Here is a 21,417-nt window from a genome sequence, read left to right on the forward strand (position 1 = left end):
TGTTGGATTGGTGGAACTTATGAAAAACTTCCTGTCCCAGGATATATCCTTCATTTGCTGGCCACATGTCTGAAATGCCCATTAGTCTACATTTTAGCTTTAGGCATTCAAAGCTCCACTAAACTCGGCAGTTTCACTGGGACAGACAAGGCAAGTGTGGCAGGACAAATTAGTTCTTTAAGTTGGCTGGGACTTCGGAGAATAGAACATGGGCAGGAAAGTTTAATTAGCTTTAACTAGGGGTGGGAGGGAAGGCCTGAAACTAGGATTACACTGTTTCCTGTGTCTGGGCCTTCAATGCCTCCCAACCGACTAATGGATTGATTTATTATAGTAAGGACCAACATTTATAGAGTGTATATACTGCATACCAGGCATCATTCTCATTCAGTTTTCAAGCCAACAGTATGAGATAATCACCATCACTATATTTTGCAGATTAAGAAACTGAGACAGAGAAGTTAAGTCATTTATGTGAGGTTGCTTATTGGAGGAGACAGCTAATGTTTGCCACTCTTCAGTCCTTGTCTTATGCTGCCTAAAATAGTTCCTTGCCCACAGTAGATGCCTGGTAACCCAGGTAACTTTTGAATTGAATTAAAACATAGACTAACATGAAGCTAAGTTGTCTTGGCTGGCAGATCTTAGAAACGGAGGCCCATGTGAAGTCACTAAGAACCTCAGTGGGACTCATGAGGCCCCTGGGCTCATACAGATGTGGTTTCTGCTTCTCAGTAATGTAAGGGGACATGGAGAGGGAATAGAAAAGCTCCTAAAGATTTAACATCACAGAATCTACTCTATTAAGTTGAGGGAATAAAAATGTGGATAAGTGGTTATTTTTAATTACCTAGTGTCCTTCTTAAAATGGTGTTATTTCTTTGAAATGGGTTACTGGCAGTGTTTACTTTTATTTCTTATAAGAGCAGAAGAGTATCTCAAAAGTTCTGTTACAAAATAAGAAACTTTGTTCAGTGATATAATTAAACAAATTAATGAAGGCTAACTTAATGGACCTGGCAGTGTTAGGGTATGTTATCATTTAGGTTTGATTACACTTTGTTTTGCACTTGATAAGTGAGTTATTTCTCTTCATCTTTATTGAACTTCACCTTCCATTTTAACCATCTTTTCATCCAGGTGAAGAATCCAGATTAAGGAATATTGGCATGTAGAAAGTCAATTAGTAAAATCCTGTGCTTCAGAAATAGTACATTGTCACATGAGTCTTTCTTCTTCTTCTTCCTATAAATTCTGTTCCCTTAACTACATGAGTGTTCTGTGGCATTGACAGTGTAGTGTGACCAGAAATCAGTCCTAAGTAGGTTTGGGGAAACAACTTGGTGGGGTGAAAGAAAGTTAAAACTGATGCAGGCTTGTTTTTATGGCTTTAAGTTATTATCTGTTCATGCTCTACCCTCTCACCGTGGTCAGTTGAGAGGTAGCTGATTACTCTGCTAGGTCACTGCAAAAATGACAAATCAGATTGTAGACTTTTCCCAGTCATAAACACAGGAATAAATAGTATGCGTTTGTATCCAGGTTCAAGAAAGATTGACTTTTTAAGTCAGTCACCATTTGGGGGAAGAGAATGCTATCTCCTTCGTAAAGTTGTGAATTATGAAAGACATTTCTGTGGGGTTACTGAATGTCCCTTGGGGTTGGTTTCATTTATAACACTGCCTCAGGCCTTCTGCTGCATCCTGTTGGAATGACCTCCTTTTCACCCTTGTGCTGGCAGCTGTAATATGGCTTTGTCCTCTGGATCCTTCAGGCCTGTCACATGACAAGCATGAACTGTGACCCCTTTGTGCCTTACCCAGATCATTAGGTCTCTAAGTTTTTTCCGTTTAACAGTTTTGCCTTGTTTTCTTTTCTCTTTCCCTCTTTGCTCCCCTTTTTATTTCCTACCTAGCCAAGGTTTGTTTGTAGGGGTTTTCTTAGTGCTTTTTTTTTTATGAAGTATGTAACGTAGATGCAGAAAAGCACACAAACCATAGGCTTATTGAATTTTCACAGCACAAACACACCAATACATGCAGTACTCCGATCAAGAAAGAGAGCATCACCAGAAAGCCTTTCCTCTCCCCTTCTGGTTATTAGTTTTCTCTCACAAGAGGAATCATTGTCCTGGCTTCTGTAGCTCTGTCTGTGTTTGAACTAGACAGAAATGGAATCAAACTATGTGTATTTCTGTCTGTCTGCATACTTTCGTTTAACATTTTTATGATATTCATCCATGTTACTCAGTTTGTTATTGTTATGCAGTATTCCATTTGTATGAATTTCCACAATTTATTTATTCTACTCTTAATGGGCATTTGGATTGTTTCTGGTTTAGTGCTATTATGAATGTAGTGTTGAAGATTCTCATTCCTGGTTTTGAATGAATACTTGACATATTTCTGGGTATTTATACAAAAGTAGAATTACCACGACATAATGTATTCATCTAACTGTTCAATTTCAAAATTTATATAAAGTACTAAACAGCTGATTTTAGGCAAACTCTTGGTAGAAAACATTTGTAAAAAATATGTAGATTCAACTCGAACACAATATATATAACTTTTGGCTTAGAAAAATGCCCCTACGTAAATGTACTGTAATTTCAGATAACTCCTGTATACACCAAAATTGGCACTCACTGCCCATGACGCACTTTATTAACTTTCTTCCTAATATGTACTTTTCAATCCAAAGCTGGTAGGCCTGTTCTGCAAAAATTGTATGAAAATATTTTGATGGTGATAATTTACAATAGTTAAGATTACATCTGAGTTACACAGCCTCTTAGTGGTAATGTTACCGGGGAAGGGTGACGTACTTGTGCTCGACTTGCACTCTTCACCGAAGTTGGACAGATGGAATTCACTACCTGCAAAGGAGGTGAGAGACTGGCTGTGGACTGGTACAGGCGCTCTGTGGTAAGCAGCCTGGCAACTGTGCAGCCAAAAGTCGTGTTCTTGTCCTTTTTTATAACGGCAAAATTTTTTTCATGGCTATTTTTGAACAAGTTTAACCTAAGGAGTATAGAAATGTGATTGTGACATCATATCCCCCCCAAACTGAATAGCGTATTTCAAGGAAAGTTTATGTGACCCACTAGATAAAGCACCCCCCCCATATCATTCTGTGAACATGCATGAATTAAGTTGAAATTACATTAACTTGTTTTTACCATAATGTTTTGGAGATCATAAAAAAGGTTTTCCTCCTCTCCAGCTGAAAAAAATGTATAGGGGATAATTATAACTTGATGGTTATAAAAGGATAGTGACAGAACCAAAAGATTTGCTTCCTTTGGTAAGTATGTTTTCTTGTTTAAGTCTTTAGGGTGGAGAAAGGAAGGTTCCCAATCCTATGAAGATGTTTTTAAAACAAAGTATGGTTTTAAAAAAATTAGAGAATCCAAGATTTTGTTTTTACAAAATTATCCTTTATCTAGGAATTCTGCATTTTTTATTTCTTCAATCTTATTTTTAAAATAGTGCTACACAGACATACTGGTATTTGGACAACTGTCATAATACAGGTGTACTGTGTCATTCATTTTCTTATTAAATTTATTAGGGTGCCATAGGTTAATATAATTATATAGGTTTCAAGTGTACAACTCTATAATACATTACCTGTATATTGCATTGTGCGCCCACCACCCAAAGTCAAGTCTTCCTCCATCACTATATGTTTGACCTCCTTTACTCGTCACTGCCCCCCAGCTCCCCTCTGGTAACACCATACTCTTGTCTGTGTCTGTAAGTTTTTTATTGTTTGTTTATTTGTTGCTTTCAGTTTTTATATCCCACATATGAGTGAAACCATATGGTTCTTGACTTCTTCTGTCTGACTCATTTTGCTTAGCATGATATTCTCAAGATCCATCCATGTTGTCACAAATGGCAGTATTTCATCTTTCTTATGGCTGAGTAGTATTCCATACGTATCACCTATCTCTCCAGTCATTTACTGAAGGACAGTTAGAACTCACACTGGTTCAGTGTTAAACTACTACATTCAGGTCAGGAGATGTTGCTGTTAATCTACATTCATCTGTGTACTCTACTAAGTCCTAGAGGTCATAGAAGTGATAGTCCCGATCCTCAGAAAGCCTATGTCTGGGGGTGTGGAAGGGGGTGGTAGCATATAGCATAATACTATGTGAGGTAGTTGCCACAGTGAGAATTCCTTGCAGGAAGAGGGAAGGTAAGCATCCCTGTTTGAAGTGGGTCTTAAAAGATGAGCAGGTAGGCCTGGAGTGGCTTTTCCCCCATCTTTGCCTTTCGGCTGGAGTTAAGATGCTTTGTGAAGGAGCAGTGGGAAGTAACGCTGGAGAAAAGCCAGGGATGCATTTGTACCTGATGCGACAGGGAACGGTGACTAAGAGCACTCCCTGTACATCACACTGGACTTGCAGTCCCAGCTCAGCATCGGCGTGTGGTCTTGAACAGGCTGCTTCCCTGTGTAAGCTCAGTTTCCTCACTTGATAAATGGGACATTACCCACGTAACTTGACGCAATTTTGTATAAAAGAGAAGAGATTATGTGTGGAAGGTGCTTAACAAGTGCTCAGGTAGCTACTCTGGGCAGTTGGAAGTTGACTTGTTTTGACCATATTGTTTTGGAAACTATAAAAAAGGACTTAACCTCCTTTCCATAAAAAAATGTAGAGAGAATAATTATAATTTGATGGTTATAAAAAGATAGCAACAAAACCAGAAGATTTTTGAAACCTAGAGTAGTGGGATCTGAGCCATATATTTTACTTTTATTTGTATTTTAAAAGACTGCACACATTTAAAATACATAATCTGATAGGTTTTTACATATACATATACCTATGAAATCATCACCATAATCACAATAGTTGGCCACATCTGGTACTCCCAGGAGTCTCGTCCAAGACCTTTGAAGAGGAAAGTATGGCCTGTAGCGTGCAGCAAAGAGTAGAATGAAGTAGAACCTGGAAGTAGAGAAATCAGTTAAGAGGCTATGGCCGTGGTCCCGGTGAGAGAGAATGAATGGTATCATGAACTAGGTGTCCTGGCAGTTGAGCATCCCCCCAAAAGACCAGGCTCCTGGAGAACGGGGTTGAGCCTGCATCATTATCTCCAGCACTGACCCTGTGGCCAGAGGCTTTTTTACTTGATGAATGGACATGTTTCCTGTTATGAAAGATTGCTTATTTTAAATGTGTTTTTCCCTTTCTTTTGTTAGGGCTTAAAAGACAACTGTCTTGCTTCTGGGACATCCAGCCTGATAGCCACCAAACAGTTGTTTCGTCCAAGAATCACGAGAGTCTGCCTCAGGGACTTGATATTCTGTATGGAACAAGAAAGGGAAATGAAGTATTCCCGAGCTCTGTACCTCGCCCTTCTGAAGTGACCACTCCACTCCGTCCAGATCCTTGCTGTTGACTGCCAAAGAAGTCACAAAGAGCATTGTTGCACTCTCCTGAAATTGCAGTTTCTGGGAAAAAAACACCAGTAGGGAAGACCACTGTTTACAGTTGCAGACTTTTATTAAATCTTACTTGTACATCCCATGGGGTTCTTAATGACCAGAATTCAGCTTGGTCTTCTGAAAATTGGTTATGTAATCAGATCACATAGAAGTGGGCATATGCCTAGCTGTGCGTTTAATCACAGCAAGGAAAGCCCTCTTTGTTACTGCCTGCTTCATTTGTCAGACTGTTCCAGGCGATGTGTCTTTCCCTAATACAGTCTGGATTGAGATGCAGGGGAAGGAAAGGAAGAGTCACTGCTTACCAAAGAAATTGTATTCCAGCCTGTAATGAACCTATCTCAAATGTTAGGTTTTCTGGGTTGGAATCGGAGGTTGCTTAGCTAATTATGACAGTTGCCTTCTGTAGTTGAAGGTGACAAGCCACAGAGCTGGGGCCTGTGGTGGCTTTGATCAGGTGCGTTCCAGTGTTGTCAAAACCGAGACAAATGGGGATAGTTTGTGCCTGAGGTTGCTGTTGTCTGGCTCATGTCACCATGTCCCAAAATGAGGGGATATCCTTGTTAGGGAAACCTTAAAATTGAAGCTGACGATATACCTCATTGAAAACTGGAAAAGGGATAAAGTATCAGAAGGAATGAGGAGGCATGGCATTCAAACTGAGGAGGGGGAATGGAGAGGGAACATAGAATGGGAAGTGCGCCACGTACGCCTGAGCGGGCCAGTGGTCGGGACTGGAGCACCGAAGCAGCTGTTCAGGTTTTGTTGACAGAAAACAATCGCAGCCCATCCAAAAAGGAGAAAATGTTACTAAACATTTTCAAATTACAGTATTTCAAAACAAAGTTCTTTTTGTTTTGTGTATTGTTTTAAATCTCAAGGACAGTTTTGTAAAATCTTTTAGTTACCATATGTTTTAAGCATCCTGCATTAAAAATAAATCCTAATCGATAACTACAAATTTAACAATAGGGACTCTGTTTTAGATTCTATTCTGAAAAAGTGCATCTCTCGGACTCTTAGCTCTAAATATTTTGTGAGAAGCATGTTATATATACTCATCTGAAGAGGAAGCTGATGTTTTGCAAAGCGAACCCTGTTGTTTTTTTTTTTTTTAATTCCACTTGTGGGAAATAGAGCTGGTAACAAATAATAGCTATAGTTAACCATCACATAAAGAAAGAATGAGTTCTCGGAGAAAGTTTAAAGAAATGGAAAAGCTGTACTTCATAGAAAAAGAATTCTCGGGGAAAACACCTCAAGTATGTTACTCTTTACCTTGTTCTTCCCACTGGGATTGTTATGGCCATATTCTGTACTCTAGTAAGTTTTAAACTGGCCACGTTTTTGTTTCAGGAAGTGATTATGCAAAATGTTATAAATTATGTGTATGTTAAGAGTACTTTACAAAGAGATCTTATACATAGTTGTTTTTGTATATTTAAATGCTTAGCTTTATTTTTTGTAAAGTGCGGCGTATTCTCATATTTGTGTATAATCTTATTGATCAGATGTTTAATATTATTTCAAACAGTTCATTAAAATAATTATTTTATTATAAGAATAACTTTGTTCAGTCTCTGACTTTGGAAGCTGGTATCTTTAGTAGTCAGCTCTGAAGCCGGGGGCTGGGCAGTGCAGCACATGTGCTAAGGTTAGTGGAGCTTTCTGGTCTGTTACTTCGGAGTGTCAGCTTTAGGGTTCCAGAGCCTCCTGTCAGATTTCAGTTTTGTTTTATCACTTTCTTGGAAATTGTTGTAAATTTGCTGTTCAGTTAGACTCACAGAGAAAGCTTAGCATTTTCATTACAACAGCTCTTCCTGGCCCATCAAGGTACGAAGGTATTCTTTTTCAAAGTTTGTTTATTATTATTTTTAAAATTTTTCATTTCACCTCGAGCTATCTTTATTGATTTTAGAGAGATGGGAAGAGAGAGAAACATCAGTCTGTTGCCTCCTCCTGTACATGCCTCAACTGGGGATCGAACCTGCAACCTTTTGGTGTATGGGACAGTGCTCCAACCGAGCCATGCTGGTCAGGGCTATTTTTAATATCTTAAAACTTTGTGTTTTGAAGCATAGTTTATATACAAAAGAATGAATATAGTATATCCAAGGTATACTATATATATATATATATATATGGTATACCCAGTATATTATTCTGGTCAGTTTGCAAAACGGTGGCCTTGGAGTGGATTTAATTTAGAAATGTATTTTTTGCGACTCACACAGTGTTGACAATGTTTTAATTCACAAAAATCTCTATTTCTATTTCTTTCCAAAAAATTTGAAGATCTGGAATCACTAGCTATAGGCCTTTGTATGTTACTGCCCCGGAGCCAACCAGTGTCTGTCCAGTTTATGTCCGGGGCTCGTGTGCACCTTCCCCTGTCTCATCCCTGTAAGCACTGAGCCTCGTGACCCTCTGCCTGCAGTATATGTCTTGGGTGATGAATCGTAAAAGAAGAAGGTACCAGAAATTCTCCATCTATTTACTTTTTTTAAAGCAACTTTAATGAGGCATATTTTACATATAATATTTACCCATTTCATCCATTTTACTTTTAATATGGCTGATTGGCCTTTTAAATGGTTTCCTGAACATCTGTAAGATCTTTTTCTTAAAAAGAAGCCAAGTTTAACATTCTTTTAAAGCCTGTATTTCTTAAAAGTTGCATATGGGGTAAATTTTGTTTCATTAGCATTTTGGCAAAACTTTACTTAGAATGAAGACCATTTATACTAAGTTATGTCATGGTTACAGCAAAAAACACAAGCCATGTTAAGGGCATATTCTGTAGAAAAATAAGGAACAAGATCTCAGGCTGATTGAGTTGGACTTTATCTCTATACTTAGTTGTATAATGAACCAACTGAGTATTTATAACACTTTGACCTCAACAAGACTCGGTGATATATAAGTATAAAATGTCATATGTTTATATATGACCTGGTAGCCAGTTCCTGTTTTGCTGTTTTTAGCATTATTTCCAGATATTTCACATGCCTCACCAACTGAGACTTGATTTTTTACATGTCAGCATGATTTACATCTGGTATCAATATCTTTTTTCTTTGACTTTTAACTCTCTTAGTATTTTCTTATGTACCGCAATTGTATTACATGAGTGCATTCATTCGCTTTTTCACTGAAGCCGTTCCACTGGTTGGAGATTGGCCCTCAGTGGAACATATTTGCCGTGCTTTGGGGGAATAGAGAGACCTGTGCCGTGCAAGTGTTCTCCACCATATACTTGAATGCTGACTGGGTAGGTGAGAGAAACGTATATAACTAATATGTTTAAAATCAGTACAGCTTGCATATTGAATAGTTGTGAGAAAATACTCCCATAAACTCATTTTAAGACTTTTGACTTTGTTGGTGAGAGCAATTTTAATAGCAACTCTTCTTTAAAATAGATTGCTAAATTGAAATCTCTCCAAGTTCTCTTACCGTAGATGGTGTTGAGGCAGCATTGCCCTGGCTGCCCATGTCAGTCTTGCCTGGACACGCAGCTGGATATGTTTCTGCCTATCCCTGTATTTAACCGTGGCTGTGTGCCTGAGGTCTGGCCCGTGACACACAGGCAGAAGTGATGTGTGACATTTCAGAGCTGGCTCATGACAACCTGTTCAACCTGTTGTGTATGATCTCTTTACCTTTCCACAGAGACCGTAGTGGGCCCCTGATGAAGGTGGCAGAGCCACCAGGAAGGAGCCTGGTCACTGAGTTATGGCTTAGAACAAAGCTGCCTGTTAACCAAGAACGCCAGTTTGGAGTACAGAGTGGAAAATACACATCCACTGGAAACCACTAACACAACATATGTTATAGCAGTCAATTAACTAATATATATGATAACCATACACATTATAACGTATAACTATGGCAGCTGAATTAACTAATACAGATGGCTACTGCTATTATTTCTATTCCACTGAAAAGGAAACAGGTGTGTTAGGAAATTTGCCATTTAGTGGAAGTTGTAGAGAAAGTAGGGGAGTTGGCATTTCAGCCTAGGTCTGTACAACCTCAGAGCCTGAACCCTAGATCCCTACACTGACCTAGGGGGTTGTTATGTTGTGTTTTTGTTTGTTTTTTAATGCTTTGGAGCTCATTTCTGTCCCATGTGATAGCTAAGCCTAGCCATCCATTTCCTTTCCTACACTTAGTATTCCTCTCTGTAGGCTAAGCTAGAATCCACACTACAGATTCTAGTTCTTAGTACTAATTCATTGTTTTCTCGGTCGTATTCTGCTGTGCTAAAGAGCACTTAAAACATGGTTCCCCTCTGGCCCATGCCTGTCGCCCACGGCCCTGCTGTGCCTGCCAACCTCAGTGGTGACTACTTTGAGGGCCTCGTGCTGGCCCTAGGTGTCGACCTCGCCACTTACCGGGCAGCCAAGTTGCTGAAGCCAAAGAACATGATGGCCATCCACAAAATGGGGACTCTCTTACCATCCACACGTTCAATAGCCTAAGGAACTACCTCGTTCCATTTAAATGTGGAGGAAAATGTGATGAAAATAACAAAGGCCTGGATAACAGAAGATGCAGATGCTTGGACACCTGGGACAATGACAGGCTCGCTTGTATCTGAAGAGGGAAAACGAAGAGAAGAACAGAGGCTGGACTCTGGATTGCCAGGGACGAGCTCTACCTGGAAACATTCCGTGAAGGCCAGGCCTGCAAGCCACATTCCGGAGAGCCTGATCTGTGTCCGGAAGTAGCCCTGTGTGCATGCAGCTTAATGCCAGATTATATATATTCCAGAATGAACAGGTGTTAATCTCTCCTGATTTAGTGGTGGGGCCACGTGGTCAGAGATGTCACAGAGCTTATACCAGAACCCGTTTGAATTGTGGGGAAACCGCTTGGCTTCAATAAACCTGTCCACTGACTCGAAGAAACCAACATGCTTTCCCTTTGGGTGGTGAACATACAATGCAATATAGAGATGATATAGAATTGTATACTTGAAGCCTCTCTGTGATTTTATTAACACATGACACCCAAATAAATCAGTGAAATTAAAAAATATAAGTGGTTCCCTAGGCTAAGTGCAGCCCAGCAGGTGGGGCTGGAGAGAGGGAGGACCGCGGGCCCAATCACTGCTGAGGTCAGAATCCCGTGCTGCTGTCTCTGTGTGGAGTCAGGCTGTGGTGGTGTGAGCCCGTGGTTAATCGCTGCAGGGCTTTGAACTCGCTATTCAGAGTAGTGAGCGGACCAGCAGCATCGTGTTCACTTGGGAACTTGTTACAAACACAGGATCTCAAGCTCCACTCCAGACCTACTAAGTCAGAACCTGTCAGCAAGATCCCCAGCTGATTCCCGTGCTCACTGATCTTCAAGAAGCAATTCTCTTAACTGATCCATTAGATCAACCTACAGAGAAAACACTACTATGTTCCACCATAATTTATTTTGTTGGTTTTGGCTATTCTAGCCAGTCACGATCATTTAAATATTGATCCTGTCACTTACTGAAGACATTTGCATTAAAATGACTAAATCAACTATTCAGTTCATTGTTCCTTTCAGCCTTGTTTCTTCCACAAATTTCATAAGCATGTCTTCTGTGTCGATTCATCTGGGTCCATAATATGTTGAACAAGATAGAAGCAGCTATAAAATCATGAAGTGTCTGGCCAGCCTCCAACGTCAATCTGTTAATTGGCAGATACCGCTGTACAGCCGAGTGTGACTGTCTCTAGCTAACGGTACTGTTGCAGCGTTCACAGAGCTTTCAGGAGCAACTCTGGAGCACTAGCTGAGTTCTATGCACCACCTAGCACGTGGTTAACTAGCCTAGGCATTTCAAAGAAGAGCAAGGCAATGATTTGGAAGGTCCTCATCTGTTATGAGCTAAACTGTGCCCCCCCATTCATATGTTGATATACTAGCCCCTGTACCTCAAAATGTGACTGTATTTAGTGATAATGTGTTTCAAGAGGTAGGGAAGTTAAGATGAGGTCATTGGACAGGCCCTGATCCAAAATGACTGGTGTCCTTACAAGAAGCGGTCAGGACACACATGGTTACAGAGGGAAGGTTATGAGAGGGTGCAGCAAGAAGGTGGCCATCGACAGGCCAAGGGGAGAGGCCTCAAACCCATCCTGCTGACACCTTGATCTTGGACTTCCAGGCTCTGGAATTGTGAGAAAATAAGTCTCTGCTGTGTAGCAGCCCCTCCCCGCCACCTGCCTTCCCCATCTGTGGTGTTGTGGTGGCAGCCCGCACCAAGTCCTACACCGCCCCTCCACTCTCTGCCGTGGCCCTATAGGGCAAGGTGATCTGAGTTGGCACCTACTGTCTGTGTGAGAAACTTAGGCACAAACTACATTACATCTAAAATGTCTCAAGGGTGTTTGCTACAATAAAATCCTGGGGAGGTAAAGGATTGCCTCAAAGGGAAGACTTGCCTTGAGGGTCACAGGGTACAGAGGAAGGCTGGAAGTGTGCGCATGGACTGCGTTTAATCAGAGCTCACAGGCAAAGTCAGAATACAACACCCTGGAGCCCGGCTTCTGGGAGGACAGAAAAGTCAGCGGCCCTGTCGTCTGTCCCCTCAGTGTCAGGATCACTTTCTGAGCTGTAGGGCTTCAATGTGACAGTGCCTCAGCTGCTCTGTGCTTCCCCTGCTAACTCTCCTGCCATTGCTTTTGCTCTCTGTTCAGCGCTTCCGAGCACATTTTTGCATCTGGGCTCAATTTTCTGCATGTCCCATTCAAACCTCCTGAGAGAGAGGAAGTGGTTTCGTGCATTAAATACTCTTCTTTTTGGATCTCATAGGTGGCTGGCCACCCTGCAGATAGCTACTCTGGAGTCAGGGGCTAGTCCCTGGTGCAGACAGCTGTGGCCAGCACAGCAATGTCATGGTCATAAAGTAAGGCAGATCACATGCAGGGAATCTCCCTTGACAGTTTTGTTCAGAGGGAGGTGTTAACATGCTACATTCTTACCACTCAAAGTGTGGTCTGCGGACCAGCAGCCCGGGCATCACCAGGAGCAAGTTGGTTGCAGAATCTTAGCCTCACCCCAGAGCTGCTCAGTCAGAATCTGCATTTTATTTAACAGGGTGTCCAGGGTATTAGTATATGTGTCATAAATTTGTAAAAACACTTCTACCAATACTCCCATTGATTTTTAGTAAATCTGGACTGTTCTGCATATTAGGTTTGCTTAAAACTGCATACCCCTGTGGATCAGATCAGATCCAGGCATAGGAATTTCGAGTTCCACTGAACCTTGCCGTATAATCAGATTGCAGAAGGAGATGGTGGGCTCAGAGAGATTAGGTGATTTGCCTGAGGGCACAGCAATGGAATGCATCTGGTTATACACAATTTTGTAATATAAAAATATATTTTCTAATGCAAACTGGCAATGCTGAGTCCGTTTCTGAGCCAGATAGATTTAAGAACTAGGCCTAAACTTAGTAAAGCGATGGACGAATTAGCCGACTACAAACAAGTGCGTTCAAAGGGGTTAGGCAGTGGAGGGTGGAGAAAAGTTAGGGTTGCCAAAGAGAAACAGCACCGTTCTTCCAGTTGAGGGGCCAGCCTGTGGCAGTTCTCCTTATCTGGCCTTACCGTCTTAGGAGAGATAATTGAAGTTTGTTCTGTTTGGAAGCAAGTTCTCCCACATCTTTTATGTTTTAAATTTCCTGTTTGATTCACATCAGAATACTTTGGACCACACCATTTTTTAATCAGGCACCATGATAATAAAAGTGCTCGTGGTAATAGCACCGATAGAAATAATAGTAACAAATCATGTTAGGTTCACTATGTGAATGAGTTATGTATGTCACATGAATTGATTCTGAGAAATATGGCATTATAATCTTAAGGATTTTCCCTGATGAGTTTTCCATTTGACTCATTAATGGAGTATATCTAAACATTTTTTTCTTAAGTTTTATAGTGGTCATTGTTCAATATTTACCTACAGAATATCCACTTACCTTTTGCAGTGGTAGAATTATACACATGAAATACTCAAAGGAATTTGAGAGCCTGGAATAGGCACCTAATTTTACAGGTGAGGAAAATAATGTCCATAAACGGTTGCCGGCAGCGCAGAAACTGGAGCCCAAAGGACAGAGCTTTGCGTCAGCCGACACGCCAATCAAGTCTTTCCTGTGGCCTCCATGAACCTGAGAGCCTGACATCCAGGCCTGTGCTTGGGCCACCTGGTAAGATGTTCACCCCTGTTCCTTTCAGGTCTACAGGTTTCCTGTTTGTCAGGTGGACACAACTCGACTCACTCTCCCGCTTTTCCACAAGGAGCAGCACTCGGCTCTTGTCTGTGGCTCTCTCCCCTGGATTTGTCCCGCACCCAACAGACGTGTGTTTGGTGCCTACTGTGTACCAGGCTCTGTGTCTCATACGTAGGATTCCAGGGTGAAGAAGACAGACGCCCTGCCTCTCGGGGCTTCCCATGCAGATGAGACACCCAGGCAGCAGGTGATGGAACACAGTGTGGCCAAGGCCAAGCACAGACCAAGAGCCGTGGGAGGTGTTCTGTGGTCTGCATCAGCCTGTTAGTTTCACTCCCTGCCTCTCTCTCAGTTTCTTTCTCTTCTTGAAAAAGAATAAAGTTCAGACAGCTTAAGGAAAGTAATACCTTGTTTTATTTGACCACGTGCCCATTGTACCCAAACACAGTGATGAATGCACAGGGATGAACTATGCGGGGACACAAACCTGTCACCGAATGACTTCCGGGGCTGTGAGAGGTGCTGTGAGGGTGTGCAAAGCCCCGTGGGGGGTGAGACCAGGGCCTGCTGTGGAAGAGATGGGGACTTGGAACTTCTCCACTAACACTGGAAGAATAAATAGGGTTTTACTAAATGTACACATGTTCCTAAATAATGCGTTATTCTGTTGTCTGTTCTCATTTTGGAAGCATGCATCTGTGAGATTCATCTGTGTGGATGTGTTATAGTTTGTTTACTTTTTATGGCTGTATATCATTCATTGTATGACTTTGCACCTGTGTATCCATCGTCCTGTTATGGGATATTTGGGGGAGTTTTCAGTCTTACTTTTTTAATTTAATTTTTACTTTTTTGTAATTAAAAGCTGTCTTGTTATTAACATTCAACAAAGAGAATAAATATAGGTACCCGGGCTGCTGAAGAAGGTTGTCCAGGCAGAATCAGAGCCATCACGACACACCTTATTTGGGGCATTGTGCAATGCCATTGAGAGCTGGGACACGTCAGGCGCACAGCGAGGAACGACGGCTTTCAGAAGCCAAGCTCCGGAGTGCAGGGCAGCCAGACTGCCTGGTCCAGCCCCTCTGGTGGTCGCACAGGGAGGGCATGTATCCCAAACTCCCTGGACTCTGAAACCCTTTAAAGTTTACTGTAATATATTTTGTTACACAGGCCTCTTGTGAGAGGTAATTCCCACTTGAATTTAGGTGCAAGAGGGCCTCAGCTTTCATAAAGTCTTCAGTTCTGCACACTGTTCACTCACATCCATTGGCTTTGGTCACTTCTATATGGCTGGTCTCGTGACAAGGCATCTCCTGGTTGCCCTGCCTGCCAGCCAGGCACCATCACCGAGGCAACAAGAGAACAGCCAATAGGTGGGTCAGCTGCCCAGCTGCCTGAGCCAGCATTTGCAGGGGCCCCACTGAGCCCCTGCCTTGTATAACCCTGGGCCTCTTTCTGGGGGATCTTCTACCCCAACGCACCCTTTCCTCCTTTTTGTTGGGATTGGTGAGTGTGGGGACACAGCTCCCGGTTGGGTACAGAGGGCCTCACCCGTGGTGTTGGCCTGAGGCTGTACTTGATGAGGGGTCCCCAGGAAAAGAAGTGCCTCTTTAGGGCAATCTCGCTTCAGAGAAAGCCACATCTGGTTAGCAGTTCGGAGGCCGAGGGAGGGCTTGTGGGCCCCGGCAGGCCTGGGGGCTCCATGCCAGCAGGGCCCCTTCCCCGGGCACTGGGCACCTGGTAAGTTCCTTAGCCGCCTGCCAGAGAGTTTGCGCCTGGGGAAGGAAGTGCCTACGGAAGCCATAATTAGGAATTTTATCATCTCTCTTCAGTTCCTCTGGAACACACATTCTGGAAGTCAGCAGGAGCCAAACCGGCTGGGCAGGGCCTGGCAGTTCTGACTGTTGTTGGTGGCAGCACAGGCCACCTTTGAGTCACAGGCATGGTCCTCCGGGTTCTTCCCAGAGGGCTTAGGTGAGTCCTCCAAGTGCAGACAAGTCACCTCCTGGAAGCCACCGCCAGCAGGGTGCCTTGTGCCATTTAAACCATGAACCATGGTTAAGCATTTTCAAATGTGTTCTGTAATAAAAAGATTTCCCCCAGCTTTCTAGGCAGCCATCCCTGGGTCCACCCGCTCGGCTCAGCTGTTCTTTCCAGCTCGCACTTCTGACTCGGGAAGCTGGCTGTGTCTCTGCCTACTGCAGCCCCTTCTCCGACCGGTGGATGGTCATGTCGTGTCGCAGCCATGGCTCCCCCAAACTGGAGAACTGAGGAGAGAAGCTTGGTGGTTCCCCTCTCATCACCTTGTTCTGGGAGTGAAGATTCTAGCTCCACATCAAGGTGGACAGACCTGTTTTACTTCCAGACACTTCTCTAACCTGAGCTCCACATCCTCCACTCCGGCATCTGTAGAAGGCCTGCGAACCAGCTGATTCCCTAGTCGTTTTACTGGGAGAATTAGTTTGTCCTCTATGAGTCTAGTCTGGTGAAGGAAGGGGTTCAAGGGAAGAAACTTCTTCCAGGTACCATTGGCTCCTGGCTGTGCCTGGAGGAGTTATTTGGGGCCGGGTGGGCATTCATGGGTGCCAAGGGGAATAATCTCACCCTGCAGGCCCTGTCACCCTGCGACAGAAGGAGGGAAGCCCCAAGTTACAGCAGGTCCACGGTGTGTTGCCTGGGCGACGGGGGCAGGACAGAGGCGTCGCCTGGCTCGCAGGACAGGCCACAGGTCAGAGGCCCCGACTCCCACTGCTCAAGAGTGTGGGGCTGGAGTTCAGGACAACGAAGACATTTGTTCCGCATCTGAGTGTGGGATAGGCCAGCCAGTGTCCCTGGGACACGCTCCCAGGAAGGTCTCCATGGAGAACATACAGTCAAAGGGGCAGAGAGAGGGTCGCTGTGTCCCTGCAGTCAGCACCACATCTCCCTACTCAAAATCTGGATCAGCGGCTTGACCTCGGAGCCGGTAGCTGCGATCTCGGTAAGGAAAGCGCCTGAGGAGCCAGCTTAGGCTCACGCTGTACGTCATGGGTGCCCGTGGGTCTCACAACTTGCCTATCTGGATGGCAGAGAGGCCCGATAGAGGGGAGCAGGAAGCGTTACTCGGGGAGGGGCGAGGGAGTTCGGCGCACTGCAGCTGCTCTGCCTCCCAGTCCCTCGGTGGCCGAGCAGCCTAGCTCCTGGGCGCCTCTGTGGGTCAGTCTGTGCAACGGCAGATGATTACAGATGCAAATGACCAGGGCCTTGGCTAGAAAACTAACAGGTAAGCCAACAAACTTCCTACCAAATCCAACACTTGATAGACATTTCCTTCTAACCCAGGACAACCCTTGCTTCAAGAACTGCAGCTGTAGCCCTGGCTGGTGTGGCTCAGTGGATGGAGCACCAGCCTGCCAAGCAAAGGGTCGCAGGTTTTATCCCAGTCAAGGCACATCCCTGGGTTGTGGGCCAGGTCCCCAGTAGGGGTCGCGCTAGAGGCAAACACACATGGATGTTTCCTCTTTCTCCCTTCCCCTGTCTAAAAATAAATAAATAATCTTTTTAAAAAAAAAGGCAGCTGTAGAGATGTTAGATGGAAAAGAATTGTAAAATCTTCCCTGGCAGGGAGCCCACAGTTAGGAAATGTCTTCGGCTGATCAGTAATCGTGAACCGGGAAGAAGCGGCTGCGGGGGTTCGCTGCCCCTGCACCGCCCTCAGCGAGCTCACTGGTGCCCACGCCAAACCTCGGCAGGGTCTAAGTAAGCAAGACCTAATGCGATATATGAAACAAAACCACGGGAGTGTCTTTTCATCCTGGATTTAACAGTTTCAAACTTTCATCTAATGTTTTTCCAACGGAGGGAAGGAGAGGGTCTTAACTCTTAATAAAAACACAGATGTCAGCATCTTCTGTAGAGCCGAGGCCTCTAGAGCTGGACCTGGAGCCTTTGAGCTCCCAGAGTTTATTGTAAACATTCGTACCGCCAAGACCCACAACTGTTACTGGGAAGCGACCGCATGGGTGACTTTTTTTTTTTTTTTTAATTCAGCTGTAACGTGGCTTCAATCCTCATCTTTACTTCTCACAGGCTGTGAATTTGCCAAGCTGGTCAATCTCTTTTATGGAAAAATATGCACCCATTTTATTAAAACAAAAGCCTCTTAAAATGCAGATGGTATGTTTCCTGCTTGCTAGTCCTCACAGATTCCTTGTTGCAACCGAAGCTGGCGTGTTACTTTGATAGTCCTATGAAATAACCTTAACTTTGCCGGGGGATATTTATAACAAAACATGCAGAATTATTGCACCATAAAGCCTGCTTCGCTGATTCTTGCTGATTAAAAACTTGAAGACTAATGTAATAAAAACCAAAAAGACCCAACAGCTGGAGCTCTGAAGACAGCCAACCTGGAGCCTCAGCCGCTCCCCCTCTGCCCTCTGATTCCGACCGGGTGCCTGGAGAAGCCGGCCAGCTCCACAGCACCCTCCCAGAGGCACTTCATGCATCACCTACACTCCCGCCCCAAGCTGAGGTGAGGAATGAATGGCCTGGGAGGGACAGGCCTGTTTTTCTGCCATGCTGGAGGTCAGTGCCAAGTTTTGCTTCAGGAAAAACTACTACAGCAGAGCAATCCCTGGTATTAGGCGAGGTGGAGTATTCCACCCTGTCCCCGGGCAGGCAGGCCCAAGAGGACACAAGCATTTTTAATTGATGCTAGAAGCTTGCAAGCATAAGAAGCTGGCAGGAACTGACACAACCCTTTATCCCCCCTTCCAAGGTGCCCATTTACCAGGCACCTGCTGGAGGGCACTGTGAAATCCGGCCCAGTGGGGTTTCTTTCCCTTGGCTGTTGGCCAGAATCAAACCGGCTTCATCAGGCCCGGAGAGTGGATGCGATGTGCGTTAATTGGTGCATTCAGAGTTAATCCTCGTTTTCCTTGGGGTGTTACGAGGAGCTTTCCCATAACCTCTCCCAGGTGGCGCCTCACCTCTCCGGCCGGACCAGCAGCACCACCACCCTCTACCCCTTCCTCTCTGCCCTCTTCCTTCGTCAGCCCCGCCCAGGGCCACACACAGGCTCACACACCCCTAGTCATCAGAGTCGGGTTTCCCTGAATCCAGCTCAGGTGGAAAACCTGTTTTAAAAAGAAAAAATAGTGTTTTCTTATTCCTGAGGGATGACTGAGGAATATTGCAACACATTCTTCCCAAGGCCCGCTGGCTGGAAGCTTGGGCTGAGTAAAAATTGCTGTCCTGTGGAGACACCGCTGGTCACGCCAATCACCAGTCCCGGGTGACCCTCACTGAGTGTTTTTAATAAGATTGAATAAAATAAAAAGACCAGTGATTCAGGGGACGCCAATGTGCCCAACACTCACTTGAAATAAAAGACCATCTCTCCTACTGATGTCCCCTGGGTCCTCTCCCTTGTTCTGTCCCTTTCTCTCTCCCCTTAGGAGGGACTCATCATCCTGAGTTTGTGTGCTCATTTTTCCTTTGTTTTTCTTGATATTTTCACATATATTGGTATCTAACTAGGAGATTCAATTTGCATGTTTCTGGGCTTTACATGATGGAAGAATGTTGTTCTGTAACTTGTTTCTTTCTGACAGCATCAGGCATCTGAGAAACGCCATTTGGCTACAGCGGCGATTCTCTGCCCGGTTTCCCGTCGCATTGACTCCCGTTCTATAATGGAGATGTTGATTCTAAGGGACACTTAGGTTGTTTTCAGGTTTTTACTATCATAGACTGGCTATGCCGTGAACATTCTGGGTATGTGTCCTATTTAAGGCTTTCTCCAGAAGTGAAATGATTCAGTTCTAGGACATGTACTAGGTGTGGCTGGATGAGTTCCCACCCTGCCGTGCAGGGTGCTAAGTGTGCTCTCTGTTTCCGCACTAACAGGTGATGCTCTTTTCAATACTTGCCAGTCTGGTGGGGAGGCAGCAATAGCTCACTGGGTCTAGTTGACAGGTGTCTTTTCATGTGCAAATGAGCTATTGTGAAGCAGCTATTAAAATCTTTTGCCTGTTTCTCATTGTGGATTTAGAGGTGTTTTTGTATACATTTTGGATTCCAATCCCTGGTCAGTTGTTCATGTGACAAATACATACTCCCAATTTCCGCTTACATTTCACTTTCTTTGTGGTGCCTTTTAATGAGCAGGAGTTACTAATTTTAACAGTTAAACTCTTTCATCTTTCTCTTTAGAATTTGTACAACTGTGTCTGGTTTCAGGAATTCTTCCCTACTGCATACAAATTCATAAAAATAGTCTCCTGTGTTGCCTTTTTTAAGTTTTATAGTTTTATCTTTTGTATTCAGCTGTTTAGCCCACCTGAAATTGATTTTTTTATGCTATGAGTTCAGGGTCCAGTATAAATTTTCCCCCATCTGGATAAGCCATTATTTCACTATTTATTGAATAGTCCACCTTCCCATTGACCTGTAATACTGTCAATGTCACATGTATATTGGTCTCTTTGAGGCTCTCAATTCTGTTGGTTAATTGGTCTGTCTCCGGCACTGCACTGTCTTATGCATTAAATAAATGTTGGTACTTTACGATGCGCTCCTCCTCCCCCATTCTTCTTCAAAAGTTTCTTGGTTGCTATGCTGGTCTTGTTCCATATGTATTTTAAGATTAGCTTGTAAAGTTCTATAAAAATTCCGTTGGTGCTTTGACTGGAATTGAACTAAATTTGTCAATAAATTTGAGATCTTCATTGATTAAAAATCTTTACTACTCAATGTCACCCCAGTAAACTTCAATAAAAAAGAAAAAATTTTACTACTCTAAATTGTGTTCTTAAAACAATTTTTCTAGCTTTTGCTGTCAATGGATGAAACTAAACTTGGTTTTGAATATTGATTTCCTATCCACCCAGCACCTTACCAAAATGCCATCAGCACCGACAATCTCCTATAGATTTTTTGAGAGTTGTTTTTAAAGACAACTGTATCACCTGCAAGTAACAACACATTTTTTTTTCCTTTGCAGTCCTTACTCTTTTCCTATGTTTCTTGCACTCCTCCGTTGGCTTGAATATCCAGTACCAAATGGATGGGAAGTAGTGAGAGCAGACACACTAGTTTGTGCCTGATATTAAAGGAAGTACATATGACATTTGACCCTGATGTCTGTGAATGACATCGAAGCCAAAGAAGTTACTTTATCCTTAGAGCTTTCCTATTGTGAGAGCCTTTTTGGTTTGTTTTATTTTTTAAATCCTGAATGAATGTAATATTTTAACAGCTACTTTTTCTGGTTTAATTGACAGAGAACTGTTTTCTCCTTTGATCTGTTAATGGAGTTAATGACATTAATTGATTTTCTAATGTTTGTGACCAACTAGGTCATAATGATTTTACACAGTGCTAGAGTTTGTTACTGATCTGGTTATCTTTTGCTGAATAACAACTACCTTCAAAACTTAATGGATTAAAATAATAGCTACTTTCATTTATCTGTACTTCTGCAGATCAGGAATTTGGGCAGGATTCAGCTCAGGGATCTTCCTGCTCTATCCGGACTCCTTAAGGTCACTTGGTGGAATTAATCTGGCTGGTGGGCTGGTCACATGTCTGGTGCCTTGGTAGAGGTTGCTGAAAGACTGGATTGTCTGGGATTGGCTCAGGGTAGTCTTACTCCTTCCAGGCAGCTAAGGGCTCCTAGAGAAAGTTTCTAAGAGATTAAGAAGAAGCTACAAGCTTCTTCTCACTGGCCTAAGAAAAGCAGGGTG

General features: G+C 43.5%; 1 protein-coding gene across 2 annotated transcripts in view; it reads left to right on the forward strand.

Moving 5' to 3' along the window:
• TAF4B (TATA-box binding protein associated factor 4b) overlaps positions 1–6,984 on the forward strand; it is a 129,119-nt gene extending 122,135 nt beyond the window's left edge. For both annotated transcript variants that reach the window (XM_037127847.2, XM_037127848.2), the window contains exon 15: positions 5,218–6,984. In XM_037127847.2, the coding sequence (XP_036983742.2) occupies positions 5,218–5,385 (168 nt within the window). In that variant the 3' untranslated portion in view covers positions 5,386–6,984. The remainder of the gene's footprint in view (positions 1–5,217) is intronic.
• The last annotated feature ends 14,433 nt before the right edge of the window (positions 6,985–21,417 follow it).

Source organism: Artibeus jamaicensis, unplaced genomic scaffold (genome assembly GCF_021234435.1).
Source record: "Artibeus jamaicensis isolate MK-2021 breed Jamaican fruit bat unplaced genomic scaffold, CSHL_Jam_final contig_354, whole genome shotgun sequence".
Lineage (NCBI taxonomy): Eukaryota > Metazoa > Chordata > Mammalia > Chiroptera > Phyllostomidae > Artibeus > Artibeus jamaicensis.